Here is a 26,750-nt window from a genome sequence, read left to right as displayed (position 1 = left end):
TTACAATTAATTGATACTTTTTATTGTGGGGATTAGTTACAATGTTGGGAAGGGGGAAAAAGCAAAGAAATGGGAAGGCGTCTGAGTTGCAGCTGCTGCTGTGCCCACGTTCATGCGGTTGGCCCAAGCGAGGCAATGGAGAACGGAGGAACTCCCTGCTGTGGGTCAGATCAACTTGAAGCCAGGGAGTTCCGAGTTCGGCCTCATTTTCGTTAGTACGCTTTTGACGACCCCTAGAAAACTGAGGGGGAGGATCTTGTGAAGGAGCTCAAGAGAGGCAAGAAAAGAGGAGTCGACACAATTGGCGGTAAGAAAGAAAAGCTGTACTGAAAGAAGAACATGCAGATGACAGGGCTCTTCTGCACCCCCAAAGCTGCCCATTCCCTCGTAGTGCGGCCTCTCCATCTCTTGTGGGGTGCCTCCCTTTAGGGTCCAGCTCAGTCGACCACCTTGATGACCTGGAAGGCCTTGATGTCCGTGAATTTGTCGCAGGAGAAATTGGCCAGCAGCTGCTTGGTGCCCTTCTTCTTGGGGGTGGCCTCGAAGGTGATGGTGGCACTCTGCTTGCCCTTCACGGTCGGCACCCTGAAGGGGGAGGCAAAGTTGGGTTGGGGGGTGGAGTTAGCAGAGGAAGGTCCCTCCCTTCCAAAAGATTCAGTGCATTGGGGGATACTTAGGGTGAGGCAGACTACACCTGTGATTCTCAACCTTCCACATACCAAGACCCCTTAGTCCAGTTCCTCATGTTGTGGTGACCCCCAACCATAAAATTATTTTCATTGCTACTTCAGAACTGTAATTTTGCTACTGTTATGAATTGTAATGCAAATATTTGATATGCTGGATTTATTTTCATTCATTGGACCAAATTTGGCACAAATACCTGATATGCCCAAATCTGAATATTGATAGGGTAGATGTTGTCATTTGGGAGTTGTAGTGGCTGGGATTTATAGTTCACCTACAATCAAAGAGCATTCTGAACTCCGCCAAGGATGGAATTGAACCAAACTTGGCACACAGACCTCCCATGACCAACAGAAAATACTGGAAGGGTTTGGTGGACATTGACCTTGAGTTTGGGAATTGTAGTTCATCGACATCCAGAGAGCACTGGACTCAAACATTGACCAAACTTGGCACAAATATTCCATATGCCCAAATATGAAGTCAATGAGTTGGGAACCAATCGGCGATTGCTATGTGTAAATGAATTGTATATAAGGAAGTCATGTACAGTGTATATTTCTCTCCTTGTGCTGTGATGCTGTTCGTCGAAGGCTCTATGTAATTGATTAAAAGAACCTGTCTGCTAAGACAAGATATAACCGTGTGCTGTGGTAAGTTTGTAATGTCATCTAGATTGGAGGGGGAAACAATAGTAAAACTGACAATGGCCGGGCATGTGCTCAAGTGTCTGTAAAAGAGTTCGAGAGTGACTGCAGTTTGTGTGCAGGAAGAAGCAACTGGAAAGCACTGAAGTTGTGCAACTGATCTGCTGCTGAATTGTGAAATTAATCTCAACAGGTTATGGTGCCCAGATGTTATTATTTTTATCCTATTTGTGTATGAATCTCCTGTTGTTAGCCGGCCTGAGTCCCTCTCCGAAGGTTGAGAAGACCAGGTTATAAAAGCTCTAAATAAATAAACAATCAATAAATCAATAAATAGATCCAGGGAAGTCATGCTCCCCATGCTCTATTCTGCCTTGGTTAGACCACACCTGGAATCACACTGTGCCCAATTCTGGGCACCAAAACTGAAGGGAGATGTTGACAAGGTAGAATGTGTCCAGAGGAGGGCGACAAATGATCAAGGGTCTGGAGAACAAGCCCTATGAGGAGCAGCTTAAAGAGCTGAGCATATTTAGCCTTCAGAGGAGAAAGCTAAGAGAAGGCATGATAGCCATGTATAAATATGTGAGAGGAAGTCCTAGGGAGGAGGGTGCAGGCTTCCTTTCTGCTGCCCTGGAGACTAGGACACAATGGAGCCATGGCTTCAACTATAGGAAAGGAGTTTCCATCTGAACATTAGGAAGAACTTCCTGACTGTGAGAGCTGTTCAGCAGTGGAACTCTCTGCCCCGGAGTGTGGTGATGGCTTCTTCTTTGGAGGCTTTTAAACAGAGGCTGGATGGCCATCTGTCGGGGGTGCTTTGAATGCGATTGTTCAGTTTCTTGGCAGAATGGGGCTGGACTGGATGTCCCACCAGGTCTCTTTCAACTCTAGGATTCTAGGATTCTATGCTTGACCACCTCTCTTTCCAAAAGCCTTGCCCACTGGGTCAAGAAGATTGTGCACCCCCACCCACACAATGCCCCCTCCCCTCCTTGGCCACTTACTCTTTCCGGATCTCTCCCTCCAGCAGGTCGCTACCCTCGGCCAGGAGCACGCAAGAGGAAACTGCTTGTGCCAGCGGGTTGGTGAAGACCACTTCCACCTTCACCACTTGGCCCACCTTCACCTGGCCCGGCACCTGCGCAGCAGCAACAAATTATTATTATTATTATTATTATTATTATTATTATTATTAAACTTTATTTGTACTCCACTAGCATCTCCCAAAGGACTCGATGCGGCTTACACAGGCCGAGGCCTCAACACACAATACAACAATACACTCTAAGCAAATCAGACAATTAAAACAAAATAAAACAAAATGAACAACAGGCAATAAACAATACAGGGTTAGTCAAAATGCATAGGCCAATAAGCCATTCAATTGAATGGCTTATTGGCCTATGCATTTTGACTAACCCTGTACATTAAAGCACAATAGAACTGGGCCAGGCCAGAGTAACGGGTACAAGATTAAAAGTGCTGATGTGACAGGAGGTGTATATGAGGCTTCTAGGGCAAGTGCGGTGTGCAATGTGCAGCAATCATTGGTTCTGGTAAAGTGCTTCTGGGACTTGGTAGTGGAGATTTCCTAATCTGGGAAGGCGCATCGGAAAAGCCAGGTCTTTAGGTTCTTTCTGAAGACTGCCAATGTAGGGGCCTGTCTCAGATCTTTGGGGAGGGTGTTCCAGAGTCGGGGGGCCACCATGGAAAAGTTCCTGTCCCACGTCCCCACCAAGTGCGCTTGCGACGCAGGTGGGATCATGAGCAGGGCCTCTCCAGATGACCGAAGAGAACGTGTGGGTTCGTAGATGGAAATGCGGTCACGCAGGTAGGCTGGTCCCAGACCGTTCAGGGCTTTGTAGGTAAGCACCTGCACCTTACATTGGGCTCGGAAGATAAACGGCAGCCAGTGGAGCTCCTTGAACAGGAGGGTTGACCTCTCTCTGTAATGAGCCCCAGTTAACATCCTGGCTGCTGCTCGTTGGACCAGTTGGAACTTCTGAGCCGTCTTCAAGGGCAGCCCCACGTAGAGCGCATTGCAGTAGTCCAATCTGGAGGTGACCAAGGCATGGACCACACCGGCCAGATCCGCCGGAGCCATGGCTCAGGTTAAGCAGGGCCACCCTTTGGCTGTCCCTCCCACCCCACACTGTGGTCCCCAAAGAGGCACAATGGGGCCAGGGTCCTTACAGACCCCCCTGGGTTGGCCAAATGGTCAACTCTCCCTCCGCACGCCCATGCAGGAGGGCGATTGGAGAACTGGTTTCTGGATGGTGAAGTCTACAAGGGATCCCCCCCCCCCTTGATGGCTTGCCTTCAAGGTGATGGTGGGGTTGTCCAGGGAGATGTCCCGCTCTATCACAGCATCGTTCCCGTCTTTGATGTGGCACACGGCCGTTGCCCGGATCATGTTGTCCGTCGTCAGGTGCTGCTGGTACTCCGCATACGAGATCTTGATGGGATAGGCTTTCTCTGCAAGGACAGACCCAATCACGCCAGGTGACCAAAGCGCCTCCTGCTGCTGGCGCATGATGGGCAACTGCTCCCATCATGCGCTGCCAAAATCCAGTCTGGCTGGGGGAGGGGGGAACTGGGGGCCAAGAGCCACCTGTCGCCAATGGCTGGGACCCCCCCCCCCCCACACACACACATTCTATAATTCCATGCACATTGCTGCAGAAGTGGACCCTTCCTGTACATGGCGCATGGTGTGTATTGCTGCATGTCTGCACTTGCATTGAGGCTTCTCATTAGGGGTCCACCACATCCCACAACCTGACTCCATTGACCCTCCACGAACTGAGGGTTACCTTCTTTGGGGCCCAGCGTCAGGGCGAGGGAGTCCTTCCAGACCTCGTGGATGGCCTTCCCGGTGTAGACGATGCTCCAGGCGGTCATGTTGGCAGTCAGGGTCCTGGCCTTAGAGGCCTGGTTGGTCAGCTGCAGGACCAGCTGCACGTCCTGGCCAACCTCAGGGGGGCTCTGTACTTTGAACTTCCCGGTCACGTCTGGCTTGGGAGCGTCCGGCACTCGGGCAGCGGTGGCTTCCAGCGTGTTCAGGTTCAGCTTGCCCCGAGCCTTGTTGAAGACCTCCCGCTCCTTGGTGGAACCTGGAAGGAGACGGCCAGCGGTCAAAGGCACAACTCAATCAAACAAAGACTGGTCAGTGGCTCTGATGTGCCTCCCAGGCTCCAAGTTTGCAGACGACACCAAATTGGGAGGAATAGCCAACACTCCAGAGGACAGGAGCAGAATTCAAAACGATCTTGACAGATTAGAGAGATGATGGGCCAAAACTCACAAAATGAAGTTCAACAGGGACAAAGATACTCCACTTTGGCAGGAAAAACGAAATGCAAAGATACAGAATGGGGGACGATGCCTGGCTCGAGAGCAGTACGTGTGAAAAAGATCTTGGAGTCCTGATGGACAACAAGTTAAACATGAGCCAACAATGTGATGTGGCGGCAAAAAAAGCCAATGGGATTTTGACCTGCATCAATAGGAGCATAGTGTCTAGATCTAAGGAAGTAATGCTCCCCATGCTCTATTCCACTTTGGTTAGACCACTTTACCTGGAATATTGTGTCCAATTCTGGGCACCACGATTCAAGAGAGATATTGACAAGCTGAAATGTGTCCAGAGGAGGGTGACTAAAATGATCAAGGGTCTGGAGAACAAGCCCTATAAGGAGCGGCTTAAGGAGCTGGGCATGTTTAGCCTGAAGAAGAGAAGGCTGAGAGGAGACATGATAAGAGCCATGTATAAATATGTGAGAGGAAGCCACAGGGAGGAGGGAGCAAGCTTGTTTTCTGCTTCCTTGGAGACTAGGACGCAATGGAACAATGGCTTCAAACTACAAGAGAGGAGATTCCACCTGAACATGAGGAAGAACTTCCTGACTGTGAGAGCCGTTCAGCAGTGGAACTCTCTGCCCCGGAGTGTGGTGGAGGCTCCTTCTTTGGAAGCTTTTAAGCAGAGGCTGGATGGCCATCTGTCAGGGGTGATTTGAATGCAATGTTCCTGCTTCTTGGCAGAATGGGGTTGGACTGGATGGCCCAGGAGGGGATGCATTACTTCCCTAGATCTAGGCACTATGCTCCTCTTGATGCAGGCCAAAATCCCATTGGCTTTTTTTGCCGCCACATCACATTGCTGGCTCATGTTTAACTTGTTGTCCACGAGGACTCCAAGATCTTTTTCACACGTACAGCTCTCGAGGCAGGCATTGTCCCCCAATGTGGTTAGGTGGACAGTAAGCTAGGCTTAACAGCCGGGAGCTCAATCCAACTCAGGCTTCGAACTTGCCACCTTCCAATCAGCAGGGATTTATTGCGGCTGGTGATTAACCAGCTCTGCTACAACCCGGCCCTTCCTTCTCCCACAATGCATGAAGAGAAACCTCTCTGCCCATGGCTATGGTCTCCCACACTCTGCATGCCTCATTCTCCAAAACCAGGAGGTCTTTCTTGGGGTGGTCCAAGCACAATGTTTCCACCTGCCCAAAGCGGGCTCCTTCTCCCCTCCATAAACCCCCTTCCTTCTCCCACACACCTCTCTGTCCACTGCTCCTCTCACCTTCTGGGTACTTGTAGTCGTTGGTGACATCTTTGCGGGCGAAGCTGCCCACGGCCTTGGTGCTGGTGAATTGGCCCACGGACTTGGTCTCCGAGTAGATCTTCTTCTTGGTCCCGGTGGCTGTGTCCAGGGTCCAGGTGACGCGGTCTGCATTGGTCTCGGCATAGACGAAGGGGCAGTCATAGTCCAGGTCCACGTCTCCCTCCTTGATGGCCACCAAGGAAGCCGGGCCGCACTGGAAGATGCCTGTGAGGAGAGGGGGACCCAAAAGGTGGGGAGGGGGAGGCAAAGGGGTCCACAAGGTTAGACCCAAGTGCCAAGGAGAAGTGGAGGAAGGTGCCTCTGTCCTCTTCCTCCACACCACAAGGGCTTTATCTTATTTTCTCAGCTGCCAATCCTTATTGTTTACACTCTGCTTCTGGCTTGGCTTCTGGGGAGCCACTCCGGGCCCCAGATAGAGAATGGCAGCCAAGAAGGGCCACAAGGTTGGCCAGCCCAGCCCCAGCCTCTCTGCATCTTATAAAAGGCAGCAGAATGAGCAGTGCTCCAACAAACCGAATGCACTTACTCTGGTACCAACGTCTGCCATGTTCTTCACTGCCTTGAGAGCTCTTTGCAATCTCTTCACCCACTGCCTTCCAAAATATTCTACCTTGCTATCCATCCTCAACACGGGAGCATTTGTGGGTACATTAAACACTACAGTAGCACATGCAAAAAAGACCTTTGAGGAACCCCAACCAGCAACATTTCAAGGGTGGCTATGTTTTGGGCTGTATGGCCATGTTCTAGCAGCATTTTATCCTGACATTTCACCTGTATCTGTGGCTGACATCTGCAGAGATCTGTTGGAGGTGAGGCAAGCAGAGTGTGTGTGCGCGTGTGTGTGTATATATATGCATGTGCATGTGTGTACATGTATGTGTGTGTGTGTGTATGTATGTAGAATGTCCAGGGTGGGAGAAAGAACCCATATCTGTTTAAAGCAGACATCCGTGTGTGTGTGTGTGTGTGTGTATGTGTGTATGTATGTATGTATGTAGAATGTCCAGGGTGGGAGAAAGAACCCATATCTGTTTAAAGCAGACATCCATGTGTGTGTGTGTGTGTGTGTGTGTGTGTGTGTGTGTGTGTGTATGTGTGTATGTATGTATGTAGAATGTCCAGGGTGGGAGAAAGAACCCATATCTGTTTAAAGCAGACATCCATGTGTGTGTGTGTGTGTGTGTGTGTGTGTATGTGTGTATGTATGTATGTAGAATGTCCAGGGTGGGAGAAAGAACCCATATCTGTTTAAAGCAGACATCCATGTGTGTGTGTGTGTGTGTGTGTGTGTGTGTGTGTGTGTATGTGTGTATGTATGTATGTAGAATGTCCAGGGTGGGAGAAAGAACCCATATCTGTTTAAAGCAGACATCCATGTGTGTGTGTGTGTGTGTGTGTGTGTGTGTGTGTGTGTATGTGTGTATGTATGTATGTAGAATGTCCAGGGTGGGAGAAAGAACCCATATCTGTTTAAAGCAGACATCCACAAACTGCGGCCCTCCAGCTGTTTTGGACTCCAACTCCCAGAAGCCCTTGCCAGCTTGTTCATTGGCCAGGAATTCTGGGAGTTGGGGGCTCAAACAGCTGGAGGGCCACCGTTTGAGGACTCCTGGTTTAAAGCAAGTGTGAATGTTGCAGTTAGCAAGCTTGAATAGCACTGAGCAGCCATGAAGTTTGCAAAGTCAGTCAGTGAAAGTACCTGCAGAAAGGTACTCCCAAACAGAAGATGCCTGAAGCAACACAGGCCACGCCACCTCTATGGAGATACCCTCACTGATTGACTTTGCAGCTTCATGGTTACTCAATGCTACCCAAGCTTGCTAATTGCAACATCTACGCATGCTTTAAAGACAAGGCTTCTTTCTCCCACGGATAGATAGATAGATAGATAGATAGATAGATAGATAGATAGATAGACAGACACTCCACTTGCCTCACCTCCAATGGAACCTCTGAGGATGCCTGCCCTAGATGTGGGTGAAACGTCAGGAGAGAATGCTGCTGGAACATGGCCATGCAGGCTGAAAAATGCACAGCAACCCAGTGATGCCAGCCATGAAAGCCTTTGACAACACATTTTAAGGGTGACTCACTGCCACTTGCTGTCCATTGCTTCTCACTTGACCCAGAAATGGGGGACTTTGTTGAAGGACCAAGCAGGTTGGGCTACAACCACTTTGAACATGATTGTCCTGCTTCTTGGCAAGGGGTTGGATTAGATGGCCCATGAGGTCTCTTCCAACTCTATGATTCTATAATTCTATGACTCTATGAACTCCAGCATCCCTGTTCACTGGGGACTGGAGCCCAACAACATCTGGCAGGTGTGAGTAGCCCATCCCTGAGCATTCTTTATGTGGGGCAACTGCCTGGACGTGGAAGAGATGTCTTGAGGGCCCTTGGCTCTCCTTTCTGATGGGGGTTTTCCCAGCTGCAGAGGCACAAACAATGTCCATCAAGGGTGCAACATCACCCAGAAGGTGCTGGACCCTAGAGTTCAGGCCGGACTGGATGATCTCCAAGGCCCTCCCTGCCCAGCTCTAGCATTCTGTGATGGAGATAAAACCCACCACCTCCCACCTCCCCTGATTGTGTGAGCTCTCGTACCAGAGCTTCGTTCTTGTGGAGTGGCATCCAAAATTTGCCAGCCGTTGTACGTGGAGCCCAAGTCGGAGCGGGTGAACCAGGCCTCATTCCACACGTGGAAGTTCCTGAGGGCAAAAGAAAAGGCAACTGGCATGAATCATAGAATCCTAGAGTTGGAAGAGACCTCATGGGCCATCCAGTCCAACCCCCTTCTGCCAAGAAGCAGGAATATTGCATTCAAAGCACCCCTGACAGATGGCCATCCAGCCTCTGTTTAAAAGCCTCCAAAGAACGAGCCTCCACCACACTCTGAGGCAGAGAGTTCCACTGTTGAACGGCTCTCACAGTCAGGAAGTTCTTCCTCATGTTCAGATGGAAGTTTTCCCCATCCCCTGAAGAAGTGGGAGCTCTGAATAAGTCCAAGAAGGAAGGTCAGGAAGCCATTGCAGGCGTGGGACTGAGAGCATTGCAGGGGAGAGGGCAGGCAGTGGAGGCTGGAAAGGTACAAGAGAGGGGGCGGGGGGGTTGGGGGTTGGGGGGAGGCCACACAGACCCACAGAAGGAGAAGAGGGATGCACACACGAGGGGCTTCTTCAATTTACCAGACGCTGTCAGAGTCTATGTTGAGGGGGTTCCCAGCCGGGTCATAGTAGACGTCTATAGTCAAGCTCTGGTCCGTGTCATGGGCTGAGTTGAAGTTGGAGATCATGCGGGCAGGGAAACCGAGGCACCGGAGGACTGGAAGGAAGGAAAGAAGGGACCAAAGTGGATGGAGAGGACAGGAACCACTGGCCCCTGCCATGCTGACCCTGGCTGACCCTGGCTGACCCTTCAACCCCATGAGCTCCTCTTGGAACCGTACCTGTGGTCAGCACTCCTGCAAAGACCCAGCACTGGCCAAAGCGGACCGGTCGAAATCCAGAGGACTTATATTGTTGCAGGATCTTCACACTTCCTGACCAACTGCCAGGATTCTCCCCACCGGAGTAATTGCCACTCCAGTTGCCCAGCACCACGCCGTTGTCATCATTGCTGTTGACCTGGGAATCAAGCAAGCGAAGGATGGATGGATAGATGGATGTAGGCCCGTAGCGAGGGGGGGGGGGGTTAGGGGTTCAACCCCCCCGAAATGTTTCAGATTTTTTAAAAAAACCTGGTTTACTCATGAATTTTAACTGGTTAACCAAATCCCCTATGCTAAGTCTATGAGATGCAAAAAATCAAGAGTCCCTCCAGAACTGCAAGCACGATCTCAAGCAAATATTAGCAATTTATTCACACTGTCATTACTTGCAGCAATAGCCGATGTAGTTGTTCTGGTACAGCTGTACCAGGAGCTCCAACTTTATTTGCTTTGTATTAAATGTTTGCTTGCAGTCCTGGGTTTCAGGGACTCTGCAGATAGGTGGCTTCTTTGGTTGCAGTCATAGGGCAAGTCACCTGTCCATCATTGTTAAGTTTTGGTCCCGCCCCTTGCTCAGGGCAATTGGGAAGGGAAGGGAGCCATTTTTAGTTAGTCTCAGCAAGGTAAGCTTATGTATAGGATGTGTGCAAGCTTCCCCTGTACAAAAGCTTCAACCCTTAAGACCTTCTGGGGGAGAAAGGTCTTAAGAGTTGCAAAGAATTTCCAGGAAAACAGCCCTAAAGACCAAAGAACTCCAGCTGGAGAACATCTACAGCCTTGCTGGTAGGTCCACTCGGTGTTCGAGATGCAGTTCGACCCGGTAAGGGTTAGATTACAGTCAGCCTGGGAGAAGTTGAAAAGGGGATTTTCCTTTAAAGAAGAAGTTATTGAAGACAGTTGCCTGTCCTTCGTGGGCAAGATTAGGAAGTCACCAGTCGCCTAAAGCTTGGAATGACTAAGCTTTACTGAAGACAAGAGAAGTTTCAGTTTTATTGTTCATTAATAAAAGACTTTGTTGTACTTCTCAAGCCATCTAAAGACTGTTTGTGGTGGAAACCTCTGAGAACTTCTCCTTAGGCCCCCTGGCTTCCCGCTGGGCAAAGGTTGCACATCCTGTTCTAAAGACAATTATTTACAGGCCCAGCGCGTGACAAAACAGTAGTGAAGCAACCAAGTGGGGGGGGGGGGGTGAATGCTCTCATTAAGGAGGCCAGACTTGGTGGAGGTGGTTGACAAGGGCGGAGCTGCAGGCTATTGAAGGGTGCTCTGCCCCCTGCAGATGTGCTCTTTGCTTCAGCATGAGCTAGGAGGCAGGTTTCAACCCCCCTCCTTGCTAAATTTTCAAACCCCCCCCCCCCCCCCCGTAAATTTCAACCCCTCCCGAAATTTTTTTCTGGCTACGGCCCATGGATGGATGGATGGATGGATGGATGGATGGATGGATGGAGGAATGGGGCTATGAGAAGAGAAGGGGGAAAGGGTGGCTGAGGTGGGGGTGAGCCTTACCATGGCGCTGAGCACACGCCCAACGTATTTGGGGTCATTGCGGCGGCGGAGGTCGGTGGCTGGGTCTTTGCGATAGTTTAAGCTCCGGTCCAGGATGGACAGGCAGATGTCCAGAATGTTTGGCTGGAACTGTTGGGGAGGAAGGCGTCAGGGAGGTCAGCAGGAGGCAACGTCATAGAGAAAACACCCTCAAGGGTTGGGCCTCCCAGACCTACCTGGCCAAAGTCCCATCCACGTGGGCTGATGCTGTAGGAGCTGCCCACAAAGACCACCCCAGACTCCGAAAGGACGTACTCCTCACGCTCTGCGTTGTTTGGCATGAAGACCTCATCAGCTGTAAAGGGGAGGGGGCAAAGGTCAGGCAAAGGCTGCTGCTGTTATTGTGATATGATAATAATATAATATATTGTATTTACTTTTTACTTGTAAGCCACTCTGAGTCCCCTTCGGGGTATGAAGGGCAGCATATAAATGTCGTAAACAAACAAACAAATATGATGTCTGGATTCAACAAAATTGTATGGAAGGTGTATGACTGGGGCCTATATAGCCCGATGATACCATTCCAAGATTGAGGCCTGGAAAACAGCAAAAGGCTGATGAAGGGAAAACTACGACAGCAGTTGAACTGCTGATATTGATGACAAGAGATAATGATTAACTCTTGGGTTGAAAACAACATGTTTACACAGTCAAAGGCAATGACTCTTTCAGTCAACACAATGGTTCCTTACATTAAGAAGGAAAACCTGCCTCTGTTAAGGAAGGAAAGCCAACATCTGTCCGGGAACTAATGAAATCAGTAAATTTTAGCTGGGAAAAACAAATCATAGAATCATAGAATCAAAGAGTTGGAAGAGACCTCCTAGGCCATCCAGTCCAACTCCATTCTGCCAAGAAGCAGGAACATTGCATTCAAATCACCCCTGACAGATGGCCATCCAGCCTCTGTTTAAAAACTTCCAAAGATGGAGCCTCCACCACACTCCGGGGCAGAGAGTTCCACTGCTGAATGGCTCTCACAGTCAGGAAGTTCTTCCTCATGTTCAGATGGAATCTCCTCTCTTGTACTTTGAAGCCATTGCTCCCTTGCGTCCTAGTCTCCAAGGAAGCAGAAAGGAAGCTTGCTCCCTCCTCCCTGTGGCTTCCTCTCACATATTTATACATGGCTATCATATCTCCTCTCAGCCAATCATTTACATCATACCATGAGGAGAGGCAGTTAAGAAATAAAAAGATGATGATGATGACGACAACAATTTGGGAACAACAACAGCAAGAAATGTGCCATATAAGACACCTTTTTTACTATCCAAAAGTGTGGCAGACAGGAAAGGTGTCATCATCCACCTCTTTCTCCAATGGATGGAGAAAATTGGTGTTTTTGGAAGAATGGCAGATTTGCAGGGAATGCAATTAGGCCTACGTTTGGGTCTCTTCTCCAGGAGAAGGGAGAAGAGATGGTCATGTATGCATGCAGAATGAATAAATGATGAACAAATCATTTGTTCAAAAAAAAAAAGCCAATGGGATTTTGGCCTGCATCAATAGGAGCCTAGTGCCTAGATCCAGGGAAGTCATGCGCCCCATGCTCCATTCTGCCTTGGCCAGACCACATTACCTGAAAAACTGTGTCCAATTCTGGGCACCACAACTGAAGGGAGATGTTGACAAGCCGGAATGTGCCCAGAGAAAAAGGGCGACTAAAATGATCAAGGGTCTGGAGAACAAGCCCTATGAGGAGCGGCTTAAGGGGCTGGGCATGTTTAGCCTGAAGAAGAGAAGGCTGAGAGGAGATATGATAGCCATGTATAAATATGTGAGAGAAAGTCACAGGGAGGACTTGTTTTCTGCTTCCCTGGAGACTAGGACGCAATGGAACAATGGCTTCAAACTACAAGAGAGGAGATTCCATCTGAACATTAGGAAGAACTTCCTGACTGTGAGAGCCGTTCAGCAGTGGAACTCTCTGCCCCGGAGTGTGGTGGAGGCTCCTTCTTTGGAGGCTTTTAAACAGAGGCTGGATGGCCATTTGTCAGGGGTGATTTGAATGCAATATTCCTGCTTCTTGGCAGAATGGGGGTGGACTGGATGGCCCAGGAGGTCTCTTCCAACTGTGATTCTATGATTCTATGGAAGAAAACATTCCTAGGTGTACAAACTGAGAGAGAGAAGAAGATGGGGGCTTTATTCTCAACTAAAAAACAGATAATAGTAAATTTACTCAAGCATCTTGGACTTTTTTTTTGTCGTGTCAGGAGCATCCTGTTGTGAGAGAATTGGCCGTCTGCAAGGACGTTGCTCAGGGGACACCCGGATGACTGACCGAAGAGCATCCAGTTGGGACTCCAATGGAGACCAGTTTTGGAAACACCCTGCAGAGAGCGAGCCATTGCCAAATAATAACCAGCACCGAGAGGCCATTAGAAACCTTTGCACATTAGCTAAGTGACCAGACCAGACCTTTCGGCAGCTGTTGAAATTTTGGGTAAACAAGCCAGCTTGCCAACTAAATAAGATTGGAATGCAGTGAAGAGAGTGACGAGATATTGAAACTTAGGATACAAGCCAGGAACAATCCTTAATTGAAGGAATATGAGGATGCTGACTAGGCCAGTGATGTCAACGACTGGAAATTTACAAGCGGATCCTTGTTCTGCTGTGGAAATGGAATAATTAATTGGGTAATTAATTGGGTAAGTTCTGAGAGTGCCTTGGACAGCGAGAAGATCCAACCAGTCCATACTTCAAGAAATAAAGCCTGACTGCTCATTGGAGGGAAGAATAGTAGAGGGCAAGATGAAGTCCTTTGGCCACATCATGAGAAGAAAGGAAAGCTTAGAGAAGACAAGGATGCTGGGGAAAATGGAAGGAAAAAGGAAGAGGGGCCGATAAAGGTCAAGATGGATGGATGGTATCCTTGAAGTGACTGGCTTGACCTTGAAGGAGCTGGGGGTGGTGATGGCCGACAGGGAGCTCTGGCGTGGACTGGTCCATGAAGTCACTAAGAGTCGGAAAAGACTGAACAAATGAACAACAACAATTGGATAACTCAAAAGCAACCTTTTCTACAGGAGTTGAATACATCTCAGCCTCTGAAGGATGTGAAGAGCTGAAATGGCTACACACGTTACTACTGGATTTCAGAAAAGAAGAATTGACACAGATGTATTAAGTTGAGGGCTGATCTTCTCTCTCTGAGGGATGATACAACCAAGGATGTATAATCCCTCAGAGAGACACTCAGCTCTCAACTTATCTTGGCACGAAGTACCACCTCATAAAGGATGCATGCAAACAGGGACTCGCTAGACTGGAATATTGTCCAACAGAAGAAAGGATTGTGATATTATTAGGAAGCCATTGCCCAGAGATCGCCATGAAAAATGGAAGGAGAAGAAGAAGTACCTTGTGGAGAAGGGGATTATTGAAATATCACCCGTGCTCTCCACAGGAACATAGCCCTCATGATGGGAAATGGACAGATCAGTAGATCGATAGGGCTTAGAAAATTTGCTAGGGAAAATCCTGCCCCTGATACCGTCTTAAGATACCTGTCTTGCTGTTAGGGATTCCTCATCTTCGGAGGAGGAAGGGGAGCAGGGAAGTGCTCAGGAATTGGAGGGAGAAGAAGAATCAGACAATGAGGGTTTGAAAGTGCCCACATTTCGAGAGAGACGAAAAGAGACAGAGCACAAATGGTGTTCTGCTAGGATAGCTGCTAAAAACGCTGAGCTAATTGGGAGACACCCTAATACCTCCTCTGTGGGGAATTCAGGGCTATAAATCAGTAGAGTCAGTTTTCGCTGGTAACAACGACCCTGACACCGATGTTTTCACTCCTATGGAATCTGCTTTATGTCTGCTGTTAAGAACTTAGTCCATCATCCGTTGTCTGATGGAAGACTGGTGTTTCTTTTGGGACTTCGTAGGAGACTTTAATTTGTGTCTGGATTAAGATTTCATTGTTTTCTTTTGCATTTTTCAATTGCATTTGCTTATCCTTTGTGTGTTTGCTGAAGTAAAGCAATTTTCTTTTACTTTCAACATTGTCTAAAGGTTCTTTTTAGGCAATTCAGGACAGCTGCCTCTGTTTGTGATGTTTAGACTGATATCTCATATCAGGGTCCCCCCTCTTCTCAAATGTAAGTCTCCTTTCAGGTATTCTCCATTCCCTTTCTTCTCATAGAATGGGCTAGGTTCAGCTATAGGAAAGGATCCGACAACCTCATCACATGTGAAAAAATAAGTGTCCTAGGACGCTTCTGCCTCAGTTCACTCATAGAACCCCATGCAGCCCATCAGATGATGTAGGCTGACTTTTGGCAGAGCTCCAAGGGTGAATTGGGGCAGAAGTTGTGGTAGGATGTGGTAGGGAAACATTAGGAACAACGGGGCTACCGTGGGATTAAGCCACACTGCAATGCTTCCCCGCATGTAATGGTGAAGTATCAGCCCCCACCACCACAGGGCTGGTGAATCGCAATGCTGGACCTCATTCATGTGATGTGGTCCTTAGTCTTTTCCCTATCAATGAGGTAGCTCTCCTGAATAAAGCTTTTTGCAACATTGGACCTCATCACACTTACCTTTTTTAGCATCCTAGGATGCTAAAGGGACAGTCCAGCGACAGGTGGGCACAATGCTCACCACATGATGTTGCTGGACTTCCTGTTGAAGCCCTACTCTCAACTGGAGTGGAAGCATCATAGGACACTTGCTTCCTAACATGTCCTAACACGGGAAGCCTCCTGTGTTGTCCCATGTTAGGGATTCCTCATCTTCGGAGGAGGAAGGGGAGCAGGGAAGTGCTCAGGAATTGGAGGGAGAAGAAGACTCAGACAATGAGGCTTTGAAAGTGCCCTCATTTATAGAGAGATGAAAAGAGAGCATAGACGGTGTTCTGCTAGGATAGCTGCTAAAAACGCCGAGCTAATTGGGAGACGCCCTAGCACCTCCTGCATGGGGAATTCAGGGCTATAAATCAGTGGCAAAAACCCGGATACTGATGTTTTCACTCCAATGGAATCTGCTTTGTGTCTGCTGTTAAGAACTTAGTTCATTGCCCATCGTCTGATGGAAGACTGTTGTTTCTTTTGGGACTTCATAAGAGACTTTAATTTGTGTCTGCATTAAGACTTCCTTGCTCTCCTTTGCATTTTTTAATTGCATTTGCTTATCCTTTGTGTTCACTGAAGTAAAGCATTTTTCTTTTACTTTCAACATTGTCTAAAGGCTGTTTTTGAAGGGCAATTCTGGACATCCAGACTCCAATGGAGCTAGCACACTTCAGCGTCGCTTCTGTGACGCTTCCCCACTACTTCTGCTCCTAGGTGTTGCATCTCCTAGCTCCTCCTGATAGGTGTGTCTCTGTTCTAGTAGTCATGTTATGTGTCATGTTCTGCAGTTGATGGTGTTTGTTGGTGGCAGGCCTAGCAGTTGGTGATGGAAGGGTTAATGTAAGTCTTAGTTCTAAAGGGTCGAGTAATCTGTAAAATAAGAGTTCATGGGTGAAAGCAATTAAGGGTGGAGGTATGCAAGAGATGGGTTGCAGCTGTGTGTTTCTGGATATAAGGAGCTAGCCTTGGGACTAATCTTTGGGAGAAAAGTATTTGTCTTATCTTGGTGGTAGATGCTGCTGGATTTCCCTCAGGTTTGTGGATTTTCGGGATCCTGACCTGTCTCCTGAACCTTTGGAATCCTGAAACCATGCATCTCTGGACTGGCTTCTGACTACGGTATAGACTCTTGATCTTTGGACTTTGCTCATTGAACTCTCAGAGTTTGACCACTGGACTGGACCTTTTGACTATGGTGTTCTCTTGAACCTGCAACAGTGTTTGCTGTCAGTTTGTTTTATATTCTGTGACTGAGTGCAATATTTATGTTTTATGTTTTGGAGTATTAAAACAGCCAGAAAGTAGGTGCTGTTTTAATTAAATTGCTTAACACAAACTGGGAGTTTGCTTCATCTCTGCCTAAATATTGGCAGAGCCCTGGCAATGTGACATTTAGCCACTACTTCTGCTCCTAGGTGTTGCATCTCCTAGCTCCTCCTGATAGGTGTGTCTCTGTTCTAGGAGTCCATACCTTGGAGCCAGGGGTTGAAGAGGAGCACGAAGGTGCCCAGGAAGGAGGAAGAGGAGCTGCTCCCGGTCTGATAGCCGAGTCGGTAGCGCCCAATGCCTGCATTCGCTGGGCTGGAGATGGAGAAGCTCAAAGTGCCGGGGGCCGGGGCACCCTGGACCGCACCCCAGGAATTTTTGGGTGGAGACGCAGTGACGCCGAAGGACACTCGTGTCTTGGCCTGGAGAGCAGCCGTCGACCCTGTGGGCAGAGAGAGGGATGGAGGTCAGAGAAGGCCGCGTGAGGACAGGGAGTGGAGGAGGCTCCCGTCACACACAGCCATTATTGCAGGCATGGGCCAACTTGGGCCCTCCCTCCAGGTGTTTTGGACTTCAACTCCCACAATTCCTAACAGCCTACCGCAGTGTTTCTCAACCTGGGGGTCGGGACCCCTGAGGGGGTCGCGAAGGGGTGTCAGAGGGGTTGCCAAAGACCATCAGAAAACACAGTATTTTTTTATGGTCATGGGGATTCCATGTGGGAAGTTTGAGCCAATTCTATCGTTGGTGGAGTTCAGAATGTTCTTTGATTGTAATGAACTATAAATCCTAGCAACTACAACTCCCAAAAGTCAAGGTCTATTTTCCCCAGGCTCCACCAGTGTTCACATTTGGGCATATTGAGTATCCATGCCAAGTTTGGTCCAGATCCACCATTGTGTGAGTCCACAGTGCGCTCTGGATATAGGTGAACTACAACTCCCAAACTCAAGGTCAATACCACCAAACCTTTCCAGTGTTTTCCGTTGGTCATGGGAGTTCTGTGTGGCAAATTAGGTTCAAATCCATCGCTGGTGGAGTTCAGAATGCTCTTTGATTATAGGTGAACTATAAATCCCAGCAACTACAACTCCCAAATTACAAAATCAATCCTCCCCCAACCCCACTAGAATTTACATGTAGGTGCATTGGGTGTTTGTGCCCAGTTTGGTCCAGTGAATGAAAATACATCTTGCATATCTGATATTTACATTATGATTTATAACAGTAGTAAAATGACTGTTATGAAGTAGCAACAAAACAATGTTATGGTTGGGGGTCACCACAACATGAGGGACTCTATTAAGGGGTCACGGCATTAGGAAGGTTGAGAACCACTGGCCTACCGACTGTTAGGAATTGTGGGAGTTGAAGTCCAAATCACCTGGAGGGAGGACCCAAGTTGGCCCATGCCTACCTTATTGGTATCCAGTAACTGAATCACAACAGACATCAAAGCCCCTTCTACACTGCCATATCCAGATTATCTGCTTTGAACTGGATTATATGGCAGTGTAGACTCGTATACCTTCCCTGAGCCCCAAAGAGGTCCTACCACACCATGATAGTCACCCATCTCCACCCTGGAAGCTCTACAGAGAAGGAGAAGACCAGTTGAACTGGATTATATGGCAGTGTAGACTCGTATACCTTCCCTGAGCCCCAAAGAGGTCCTACCACACCATGATAGTCACCCATCTCCACCCTGGAAGCTCTACAGAGAAGGAGAAGACCAGTTGAACTGGATTATATGGCAGTGTAGACTCGTATACCTTCCCTGAGCCCCAAAGAGGTCCTACCACACCATGATAGTCACCCATCTCCACCCTGGAAGCTCTACAGAGAAGGAGAAGACCAGTTGAACTGGATTATATGGCAGTGTAGACTCGTATACCTTCCCTGAGCCCCAAAGAGGTCCTACCACACCATGATAGTCACCCATCTCCACCCTGGAAGCTCTACAGAGAAGGAGAAGACCAGTTGAACTGGATTATATGGCAGTGTAGACTTGTATACCTTCCCTGAGCCCCAAAGAGGTCCTACCACACCATGATAGTCACCCATCTCAATCCTGGAAGCTCTGCAGAGAAGGAGAAGACCAGAGAAGAGGGTCCCAGGTGGGGAGATAAGGAGGACATGGTGGGAAGGATGGAAGGGAAGCCCAGGAGGCCCAATGTTGGGGAGCGAGGGGAGGCTTACCAGTTTCCACTGTGAAGGTCAGGCTACTTGCTGCTGGGGGGGTTCCCCCAAAGATCATGGAGACGCCAAAGGGTTGCCCCCGGCGCACCGCCAGCTCGGTCCCGCTGTACCGGTCAGTGCGGTGGGCAATGCCATTCTCCTTCAGCTTCCAATCAATCTTGGCTGAAAGAGAAAAAGAGGGATTCAGAGTTGGAAGGGACCACATGGGCCATCTAGTCTGATCTTTATTCTGCCAAGCAGGAAAAAGCACAATCAAAGCAGTCCTGACAATTAAAGCAGTACCACAATTAAAGAGTGAGGTTGACTCTAAGCTGGAAGAGGGCAACTCAAAGGATCAAGGTTCTGGAGAACAAGCCCTATGAGGAGATGCTTCAAGAGCTGGGCATGGTTTCAGCTCTGTGTACCTGTCCAAACGTATCTCCTTCTATGTTCCACCTAGAAGTTTAAGATCTGTGAGAGCCATTCAGCAGTGGAACTCTCTGCCCCGGAGGGAGTGTGGTGGAGGCTCCTTCTTTGGAAGCTTTGAAACAGAGGCTGGATGGCCATCTGTCGGGGGTGATTTGAATGCGATATTCCTGCTTCTTGGCAGAATGGGGTTGGACTAAATGGCCCATGAGGTCTCTTCCAACTCTTTGATTCTATGATTCTAGGATTCTATGATCGTCTGCTCTCAGCCCCGCCTCTGTCACAAACACGCTTGGCAGGGATGAGGGACAGGGCCTTCTCGGTGGTGGCCCCCCACCTGTGAATTCACTCCCCGGGGAAATTAGGTCATCTTCATCCCTCCTCCCCTTCAGAAAGAAACGGGGATGTGGGACCAGGCCTTTGGGTAATTATGTTGACAAGGATAAAGACAATGATGGCAGTTGCTATGGTAATGGACTTTGGACAAACTTGATGGTGTTTCCGACCACAGAATTCAGGTAGATAAGGCCATAAGGTTGTTATACTTAAGTATATTTTAATTGAATTGATTCAATGTTTTTAACTGTATGCAATTATTGGTTTTATTATGTAAAAATGGAGGCATCGAATTGTTGCCGGATGAACCCCGCCCCCCAGGGTTGAGAAGGGTGGGGGTATAAATATTTGAAATAAATAGTAAATAAATGTTTAGCCTGAAGAAGAGAAGGCAGAGAGGAGACAAGACGAGGACCATGGATCAAGAAGGGAGGGGAAGTCCTAGGGAGGAGGGAACAGGCTTGTTTTCTGCTGCTCTGGAGGCAATGACACAATGGAGCAATGGCTTCAAACTACAGGAAATGAAGGAGATTCCACCTGGACACGAGGAAGAACTTCCTACCTGTGTGGGAGAGCTGTTCAGCAGTGGAGCTCTCTGCCTTGGAGTGTGGTGGAGGCTCCTTCTTTGAGACTTTGAAGCAGAGGCTGGATGGCCATCTGTCAGGGGTGCTTTGGATTCTGCTTCTTGACAGAATGGGGTTGGACTAGATGGCCCAAAAGGTCTCTTCCAACTCTAGGATTCTAGGATTCTATGGCCATCCATCCTTTAGAATGCCTCTAGACCATGGCCATATAGCCCGAAAAAACCTACAACAACCCATCCAACCTCTGTTTGAAGACCTTCAAAGAAGAAGGCTCCACCAGAATCTCAGGCAAGGGCGTAACTGTCATTGAACAGCTCTTATCAACACCATGGAGTGTGAGGAGCCCATGATCCATGGGTGATTCATGCCCTTCAGGGCTGCTTCCAGGATTGGGAAGCAATCCTGGAGGAGTGAGTGAGTGAGTGAGTGAGTGTGGAGTGTCCTGCTTCCTCTTCCTCTTCCTCCTCCACCGGGACACTCACAGGGTGTGGAGAAGGAGGGCTGTTCCTCCCTCAAGGGATTCCCCATGCCAATAATGTGATGTGGCAGCAAAAAAAGCCAAGGAGCCTAGTGTCTAGATCCAGGGAAGTCATGCTCCCCATGCTCCCCATGCTCTATTCTGCTTTGGTTAGACCACACCTGGAATATTGTGTCCAATTCTGGGCACCACCATTCACGAGAGACATTGACAAGTTGGAATGTGTCCAGAGGAGAGTGACTAAAATGATCAAGGGTCTGGAGAACAAGCCCTATGAGGAGCGGCTTAAAGAGCTGGGCATTTTTAGCCTGAAGAAGAGAAAGCTGAGAGGAGATATGACAGCCATGTATAAATATGTGAGAGGAAGCCACAGGGAGGAGGGAGTAGATCAAGGGTCTGGAGAACAAGCCCTATGAGTAGCGGCTTAATGAGCTGGGCATGTTTAGCCTGAAGAAGAGAAGACTGAGAAGAGACTTCATAAGGGCCATGTATAAATATGTGAGAGGAAGCCACAGGGAGGAGGGAGCAGATCAAGAGTCTGGAGAACAAGCCCTATGAGGAGCGGCTTCAAGAGCTGGGTATGTTTAGCCTGATGAAGAGAAGGCTGAGAGGAGATATGATAGCCATGTATAAATATGTGAGAGGAAGCCACAGGGAGGAGGAGGGAGCAAGCTTGTTTTCTGCTTCCCTGGAGACTAGGACACAATGGACTGCAAGAAAGGAGATTCCATCTGAACAGGAGGATAAACTTCCTGACTGTGATAGCCGTTCAGCAGTGGAACTCTCTGCCCTGGAGTGTGGTGGAGGCTCCTTCTTTGGAAGCTTTGAAGCAGAGGCTGGATGGCCATCTGTCAGGGGTGATTTGAATGCAATATTCCTGCTTCTTGGCAGAATGGGGTTGGACTGGATGGTCCATGAGGTCTCTTCCAACTCTTGGATTCTATGATTCCATGATTCTATCTGTTGGGGGTGCTTTGAATGCAATATTCCTGCTTCATGGCAAAATGGGGTTGGACTGGATGGTCCATGAGGTCTCTTCCAACTCTAGAATTCTATGATTCTAGGATTGTAGGTGCTATGGCCTCTCTGCCCCGGGGCTCCTCCTCGACTGAGCATTTCTTACATTCCATGAAGGAGGGCAAAGGGGTCTCCAATGCAGATGGACAGCAGTGTCCCCTATCGTGTGGACTACCACCCTCCCTACAAACACACTGCTGCCATTCTAGGGAATGTGATGAGGAGTGGCCCTTCCCTTCCCTTCCTGCTCTTCCTCCTCCCCTTCTTTCGAGGAAAGAGGCGGCCACTGAAAAGGAACCTGGTGGTGGCACTCTGTGGCTTCCTGGCTGACTTCCTCTAAGGGCAGGAAGCCCTGAAGGGAGGTACGCAGGGAGGGAGGAAAGGAAGGAGCCCCCACCACGGCCACAAAGAGGAGGAAAACATCCTGAAAGACCACTGAGAGGGGAAGAAAGAAGGGTCTGCATTTGGGGGGAAGGACAGTGGTGCAGTGTGTTAAACCGCTGAGCTGCTGAACTTGCGGATCAAAACATTGCAGGTTCGAAGCCGGGGAGTGGGGTGAGCTCCTGTTGTTAGCCCCAGCTTACATGCAAATGTGAGTAGATCAATAGGTACTGCTCCTGCGGGAAGGTAACGCCGCTCCATGCAGTCATGCTGGCCACATGACCTCAGAGGTGTCTACGGACAACGCCGGCTCTTCAGCTTAGAAATGGAGATGAGCACCAAAGTCGCAGAGTTGGATATGAATAGACTTTTAATATCACCTTTAATTTACCTTTACCTCCCACCTGTTGCTCTTGCTTGCCTTGTGCCTCTGTCCCCATCCCTTCTCCCCCCCCACCCCCCATTGCAGATTGTGGGTCCCTGGCTCCTGCTTGTGCCCCCTCCTCTGGGGGCTTGGCCCCAAGTGTGTATGCAGGGAGGTGGAGAATGGCCCAGGGAGCCAACCAGCCCTGAGAAGGGGAAAGCCTTTTGCACCTGCTTTTTACAAATCGTCTCTGAAACGACTTGAGAAACTGCAAGTCGCCTCTGGTGTGAGAGAATTGGCCGTTTGCAAGGACGTTGCCCGGGGGACGCCTGTGGGAGGCTTCTCTCATTTCCCCACATGGGAAGCTGGAGCTGACAGATGGGAGCTCACCCCTTCTCATGGATTCGAACTGCCGACCTTAAGAAACTGCAAATCACCTCTGGTGTGAGAGAATTGGCCGTCTGCAAGGACGTTGTTCGGGGGACGCCTGTGGGAGACTCCTCTCATTTCCCCAAATGGGAAGCTGGAGCTGACAGATGGGAGCTCACCCCTTCTTGTGGATTCGAACTGCCAACCTTGAGAAACTGCAAATCACCTCTGGTGTGAGAGAATTGGCCGTCTGCAAGGACGTTGCCCGGGGGGACACCTGTGGGAGGTTTCTCTCATTTTCCCACATGGGAAGCTGGAGCTGACAGATGGGAGCTCACCCCTTCTCGTGGATTCGAATTGCCTACCTTCAGGTCAGCAGTTCAGCCAGCACAAGGGTTTAACCCATTGCGTCACTGTGTCTCCGCCTCTGGTGTGAGAGAATTGGCCGTCTGCAAGGACGTTGCTCGGGGGACGCCTGTGGGAGACTTCTCTCATTTCCCCACATGGGGAGCTGGAGCTGACAGATGGGAGCCCTTCTCGTGGATTCGAACTGCCGGCCTTGAGAAACTACAAATCACCTCTGGTGTGGGAGAATTGGCCGTCTGCAAGGACGTTCCCCGGGGGACGCCTGTGGGAGGCTTCTCTCATTTTCCCACATGGGAAGCTGGAGCTGACAGATGGGAGCTCACCCCTTCTCGTGGATTCGAACTGCCGACCTTGAGAAACTGCAAATCGCCTCTGGTGTGAGAGAATTGGCCGTCTGCAAGGACATTGCCCGGGGGACGCCTGTGGGAGGCTTCTCTCATTTTCCCACATGGGAAGCTGGAGCTGACAGATGGGAGCTCACCCCTTCTCGTGGATTAGAAATGCCGACCTTGAGAAACTGCAAATCACCTCTGGTGTGAGAGAATTGGCCGTCTGCAAGGACGTTGCCCGGGGGGACGCCTGTGGGAGGCTTCTCCCATTTTCCCACATGGGAAGCTGGAGCTGACAGATGGGAGCTCACCCCTTCTTGCGGATTCGAACTGCCGACCTTCAGGTCAGCAGTTTAGCCAGCACAAAGGTTTAACCCATTGCATCACTGTGTCTCCGCCTCTGATGTGAGATAATTGGCTGTCTGCAAGGATGTTGCTCAGGGGACACCTGTGGGAGGGTTCTCTCATTTTTCCACATGGGAAGCTGGAGCTGACAGATGGGAGCTCACCCCTTCTGGTGGATTCGAGCTGCCGACCTTCAGGTCAGCAGTTCAGCCAGCACAAGCGTTTAACCCATTGCGTCACCCTGCTAAAGGATCTTGAAACCAAGGCAGCCCCCACTCCCCCCATTGCTGAGCTGTCAAAGTAGTCTGTATAATGACAACAGAGCCACCGCCCCGCCCCACCAGTCCCACGCGCACACACACACACAAACTGGACCTCCCTTCTTCAAGAAGGGTCACTGACCCTCTGAGCTGAAACTGGTCTCCTTAGTCTTGCCTGGGAGCGTAGTGGGGGTCACTGCGTCAGGAAGGGCAACGCTGCCGGGCCAGCCAATCAGCAAGTGGGGCAGCATCCAAATCCATTGGGCCGAGGGGCCCCCCAGCCCCACCTCTCCCATTGCTGACCTCTTCGTGGGAGTCTGTCTGGTGGCCACTCTCTCCTCCGCTGACACCGGACCCTGCTGAGGATCCCCCACCCACTCGCCTGACACCCACAGCCACAGGGGACAATCACGCCAATGCTTTGAAGATGCCTTCTTGCAAGCGAGGCTCTGACCGGCCTCCACAATGCGGGATCTTGCCCTTAAGGCTATTGCAAAGGTGTCTACAAAGGTCAACTCCTGAAGACAGCCAGGAAGCGTGGAACGCAGGAAAATGAAGCCGGGAAGACACCGTCCGGCAACGTTAGGACCCTTGCCCACTTGCCGGTCCTTCCTTGGCCCAGGAAAGTGCTATGATGTCCAGTCTGGCCATTGCATTGCTGGGCAAGGGGGCACCTCTCACTGACCCACACACCCTGTTTTGTGGAAATTTTCCCTCTGGAAATGGAGGCTCTGCGGGTTGTCTAGTATTTAAATGCAATTTTAAATGTATTTTTATTATATTTTAATTGTATTTTAGCTGCTGCACAATATTTTAAAAATGTGTACTTTTCATATTTATATGTATTAGTCTTATTTTAAAATATTTTGTTGTCAGCCACCTTGAGTTTCTTTGCTGAGTAAGGAAATAAGTGCTTGACCCACCTGGCTTGAGGTGCTTGACCCACCAGGCTTTTGCTTGACCCACCTGGCTTGAGGTGCTTGACCCACCAGGCTTTTGCTTGACCCACCTGCCTTGGGGTGCTTGACCTACCTAGCTTTTGCTTGACCCACCTGGCTTTTGCTTGACCCACCTTGCTTGAGGTGCTTGACCCACCTGGCTTTTGCTTGACCCACCTGGCTTTTGCTTGACCCACCTTGCTTGAGGTGCTTGACCCACCTGGCTTTTGCTTGACCCACCTGGCTTTTGCTTGACCCACCTGCCTTGGGGTGCTTGACCCACCTGGCTTTTGCTTGACCCACCTGGCTTTTGCTTGACCCACCTGCCTTGGGGTGCTTGACCTACCTAGCTTTTGCTTGACCCACCTGGCTTTTGCTTGACCCACCTTGCTTGAGGTGCTTGACCCACCTGGCTTTTGCTTGACCCACCTGGCTTAAGGTGCTCGACCCACCTGCTTTTGCTTGACCCACCTCGCTTGAGATGCTTGACCCACCTGGCTTTTGCTTGACCCACCTGCCTTGGGGTGCTTGACCCACCTGGCTTTTGCTTGACCCACCTGGCTTTTGCTTGACCCACCTCGCTTGAGGTGCTCGACCCACCTGCTTTTGCTTGACTCACCTGGCTTGAGGAGCTTGACCCACCTGGCTTTTGCTTGACCCACCTGACTTGAGGTGCTTGACCCACCTGGCTTTTGCTTGACCCACCTCACTTGAGGTGCTTGACCTACCTGGCTTTTGCTTGACCCACCTCACTTGAGCTGCTCAACCCACCTGGCTTTTGCTTGACCCACCTGGCTTGAGGTGCTTGACTCACCTGTCTTTTGCTTGACCCACCTGACTTGAGGTGCTTGACCCACCTGACTTGAGGTGCTTGACCCACCTGGCTTGAGGTGCTTGACCCACCTGTCTTTTGCTTGACCCACCTCACTTGAGGTGCTTGACCCACCTGTCTTTTGCTTGACCCACCTCACTTGAGGTGCTCGACCCACCTGTCTTTTGCTTGACCCACCTGACTTGAGGTGCTTGACCCACCTGACTTGAGGTGCTTGACCCACCTGGCTTGAGGTGCTTGACCCACCTGTCTTTTGCTTGACCCACCTGACTTGAGGAGCTTGACCCACCTGGCTTTTGCTTGACCCACCTGACTTGAGGAGCTTGACCCACCTGGCTTGAGGTGCTTGACCAACCTGGCTTTTCACCTGGTATCATTTTTGGGCACTTTCAATGGTTCCCTTACTTTGTTTCATGGTGTTGCACTCTACTGCTTGGTGGGCTTTGGCCACAAAAGGCATCACCATCATCAAGGTAGGTAAAGTGTCCAAACAGGTGACCCAAAGGCGGGCAGGGCACTCACCGGTCATGATGCTGCTCCTCCCGAGGTCCTCCCAAACTCCGCAGAGAGCGAGCCTGCTGCTGCGATGGGCGAAGCTTCTCCCAGGGGTGCGAGGAGCCGCATTTATGGGGCCCCAAAGGGGCGGAGGGCCCGGCCCCTCCTTCCCACTCCCAGCCCAAAGCCCGGCCCACAGAGACGAAG

General features: G+C 49.8%; 1 protein-coding gene across 1 annotated transcript; it reads right to left on the bottom strand.

Annotated features, from left to right (window-relative positions):
• LOC132772913 (protein-glutamine gamma-glutamyltransferase E-like) lies at positions 1-26,750 on the bottom strand. Its single transcript, XM_060771755.2, has 13 exons — positions 26,571-26,750; positions 19,045-19,206; positions 17,051-17,287; positions 11,176-11,294; positions 10,961-11,089; positions 9,413-9,590; positions 9,153-9,288; positions 8,572-8,675; positions 5,920-6,165; positions 4,151-4,450; positions 3,655-3,812; positions 2,342-2,475; positions 1-585 (listed from the first exon to the last, which is right to left on the bottom strand). Exons 1-13 carry the CDS (start codon positions 26,575-26,577, stop codon positions 438-440), a joined length of 2,058 nt encoding a protein of 685 aa, XP_060627738.2. The 5' UTR covers positions 26,578-26,750; the 3' UTR covers positions 1-437.

This window comes from Anolis sagrei, chromosome 4 (assembly GCF_037176765.1).
Source record: "Anolis sagrei isolate rAnoSag1 chromosome 4, rAnoSag1.mat, whole genome shotgun sequence".
Classification (NCBI taxonomy): domain Eukaryota; kingdom Metazoa; phylum Chordata; class Lepidosauria; order Squamata; family Dactyloidae; genus Anolis; species Anolis sagrei.
This window is presented reverse-complemented; position numbering and strand designations above follow the sequence as displayed.

Coding starts and splice junctions, on each gene's coding strand:
- LOC132772913 (XM_060771755.2), bottom strand. Junction 11,295..17,050: donor CTTCAACCCCTGGCTCCAAG/GTATGGACTCCT, acceptor TCCCCTTTACAG/CTGATGAGGTCTTCATGCCA. Junction 9,289..9,412: donor TGCAGGAGTGCTGACCACAG/GTACGGTTCCAA, acceptor CCTTCCTTCCAG/TCCTCCGGTGCCTCGGTTTC.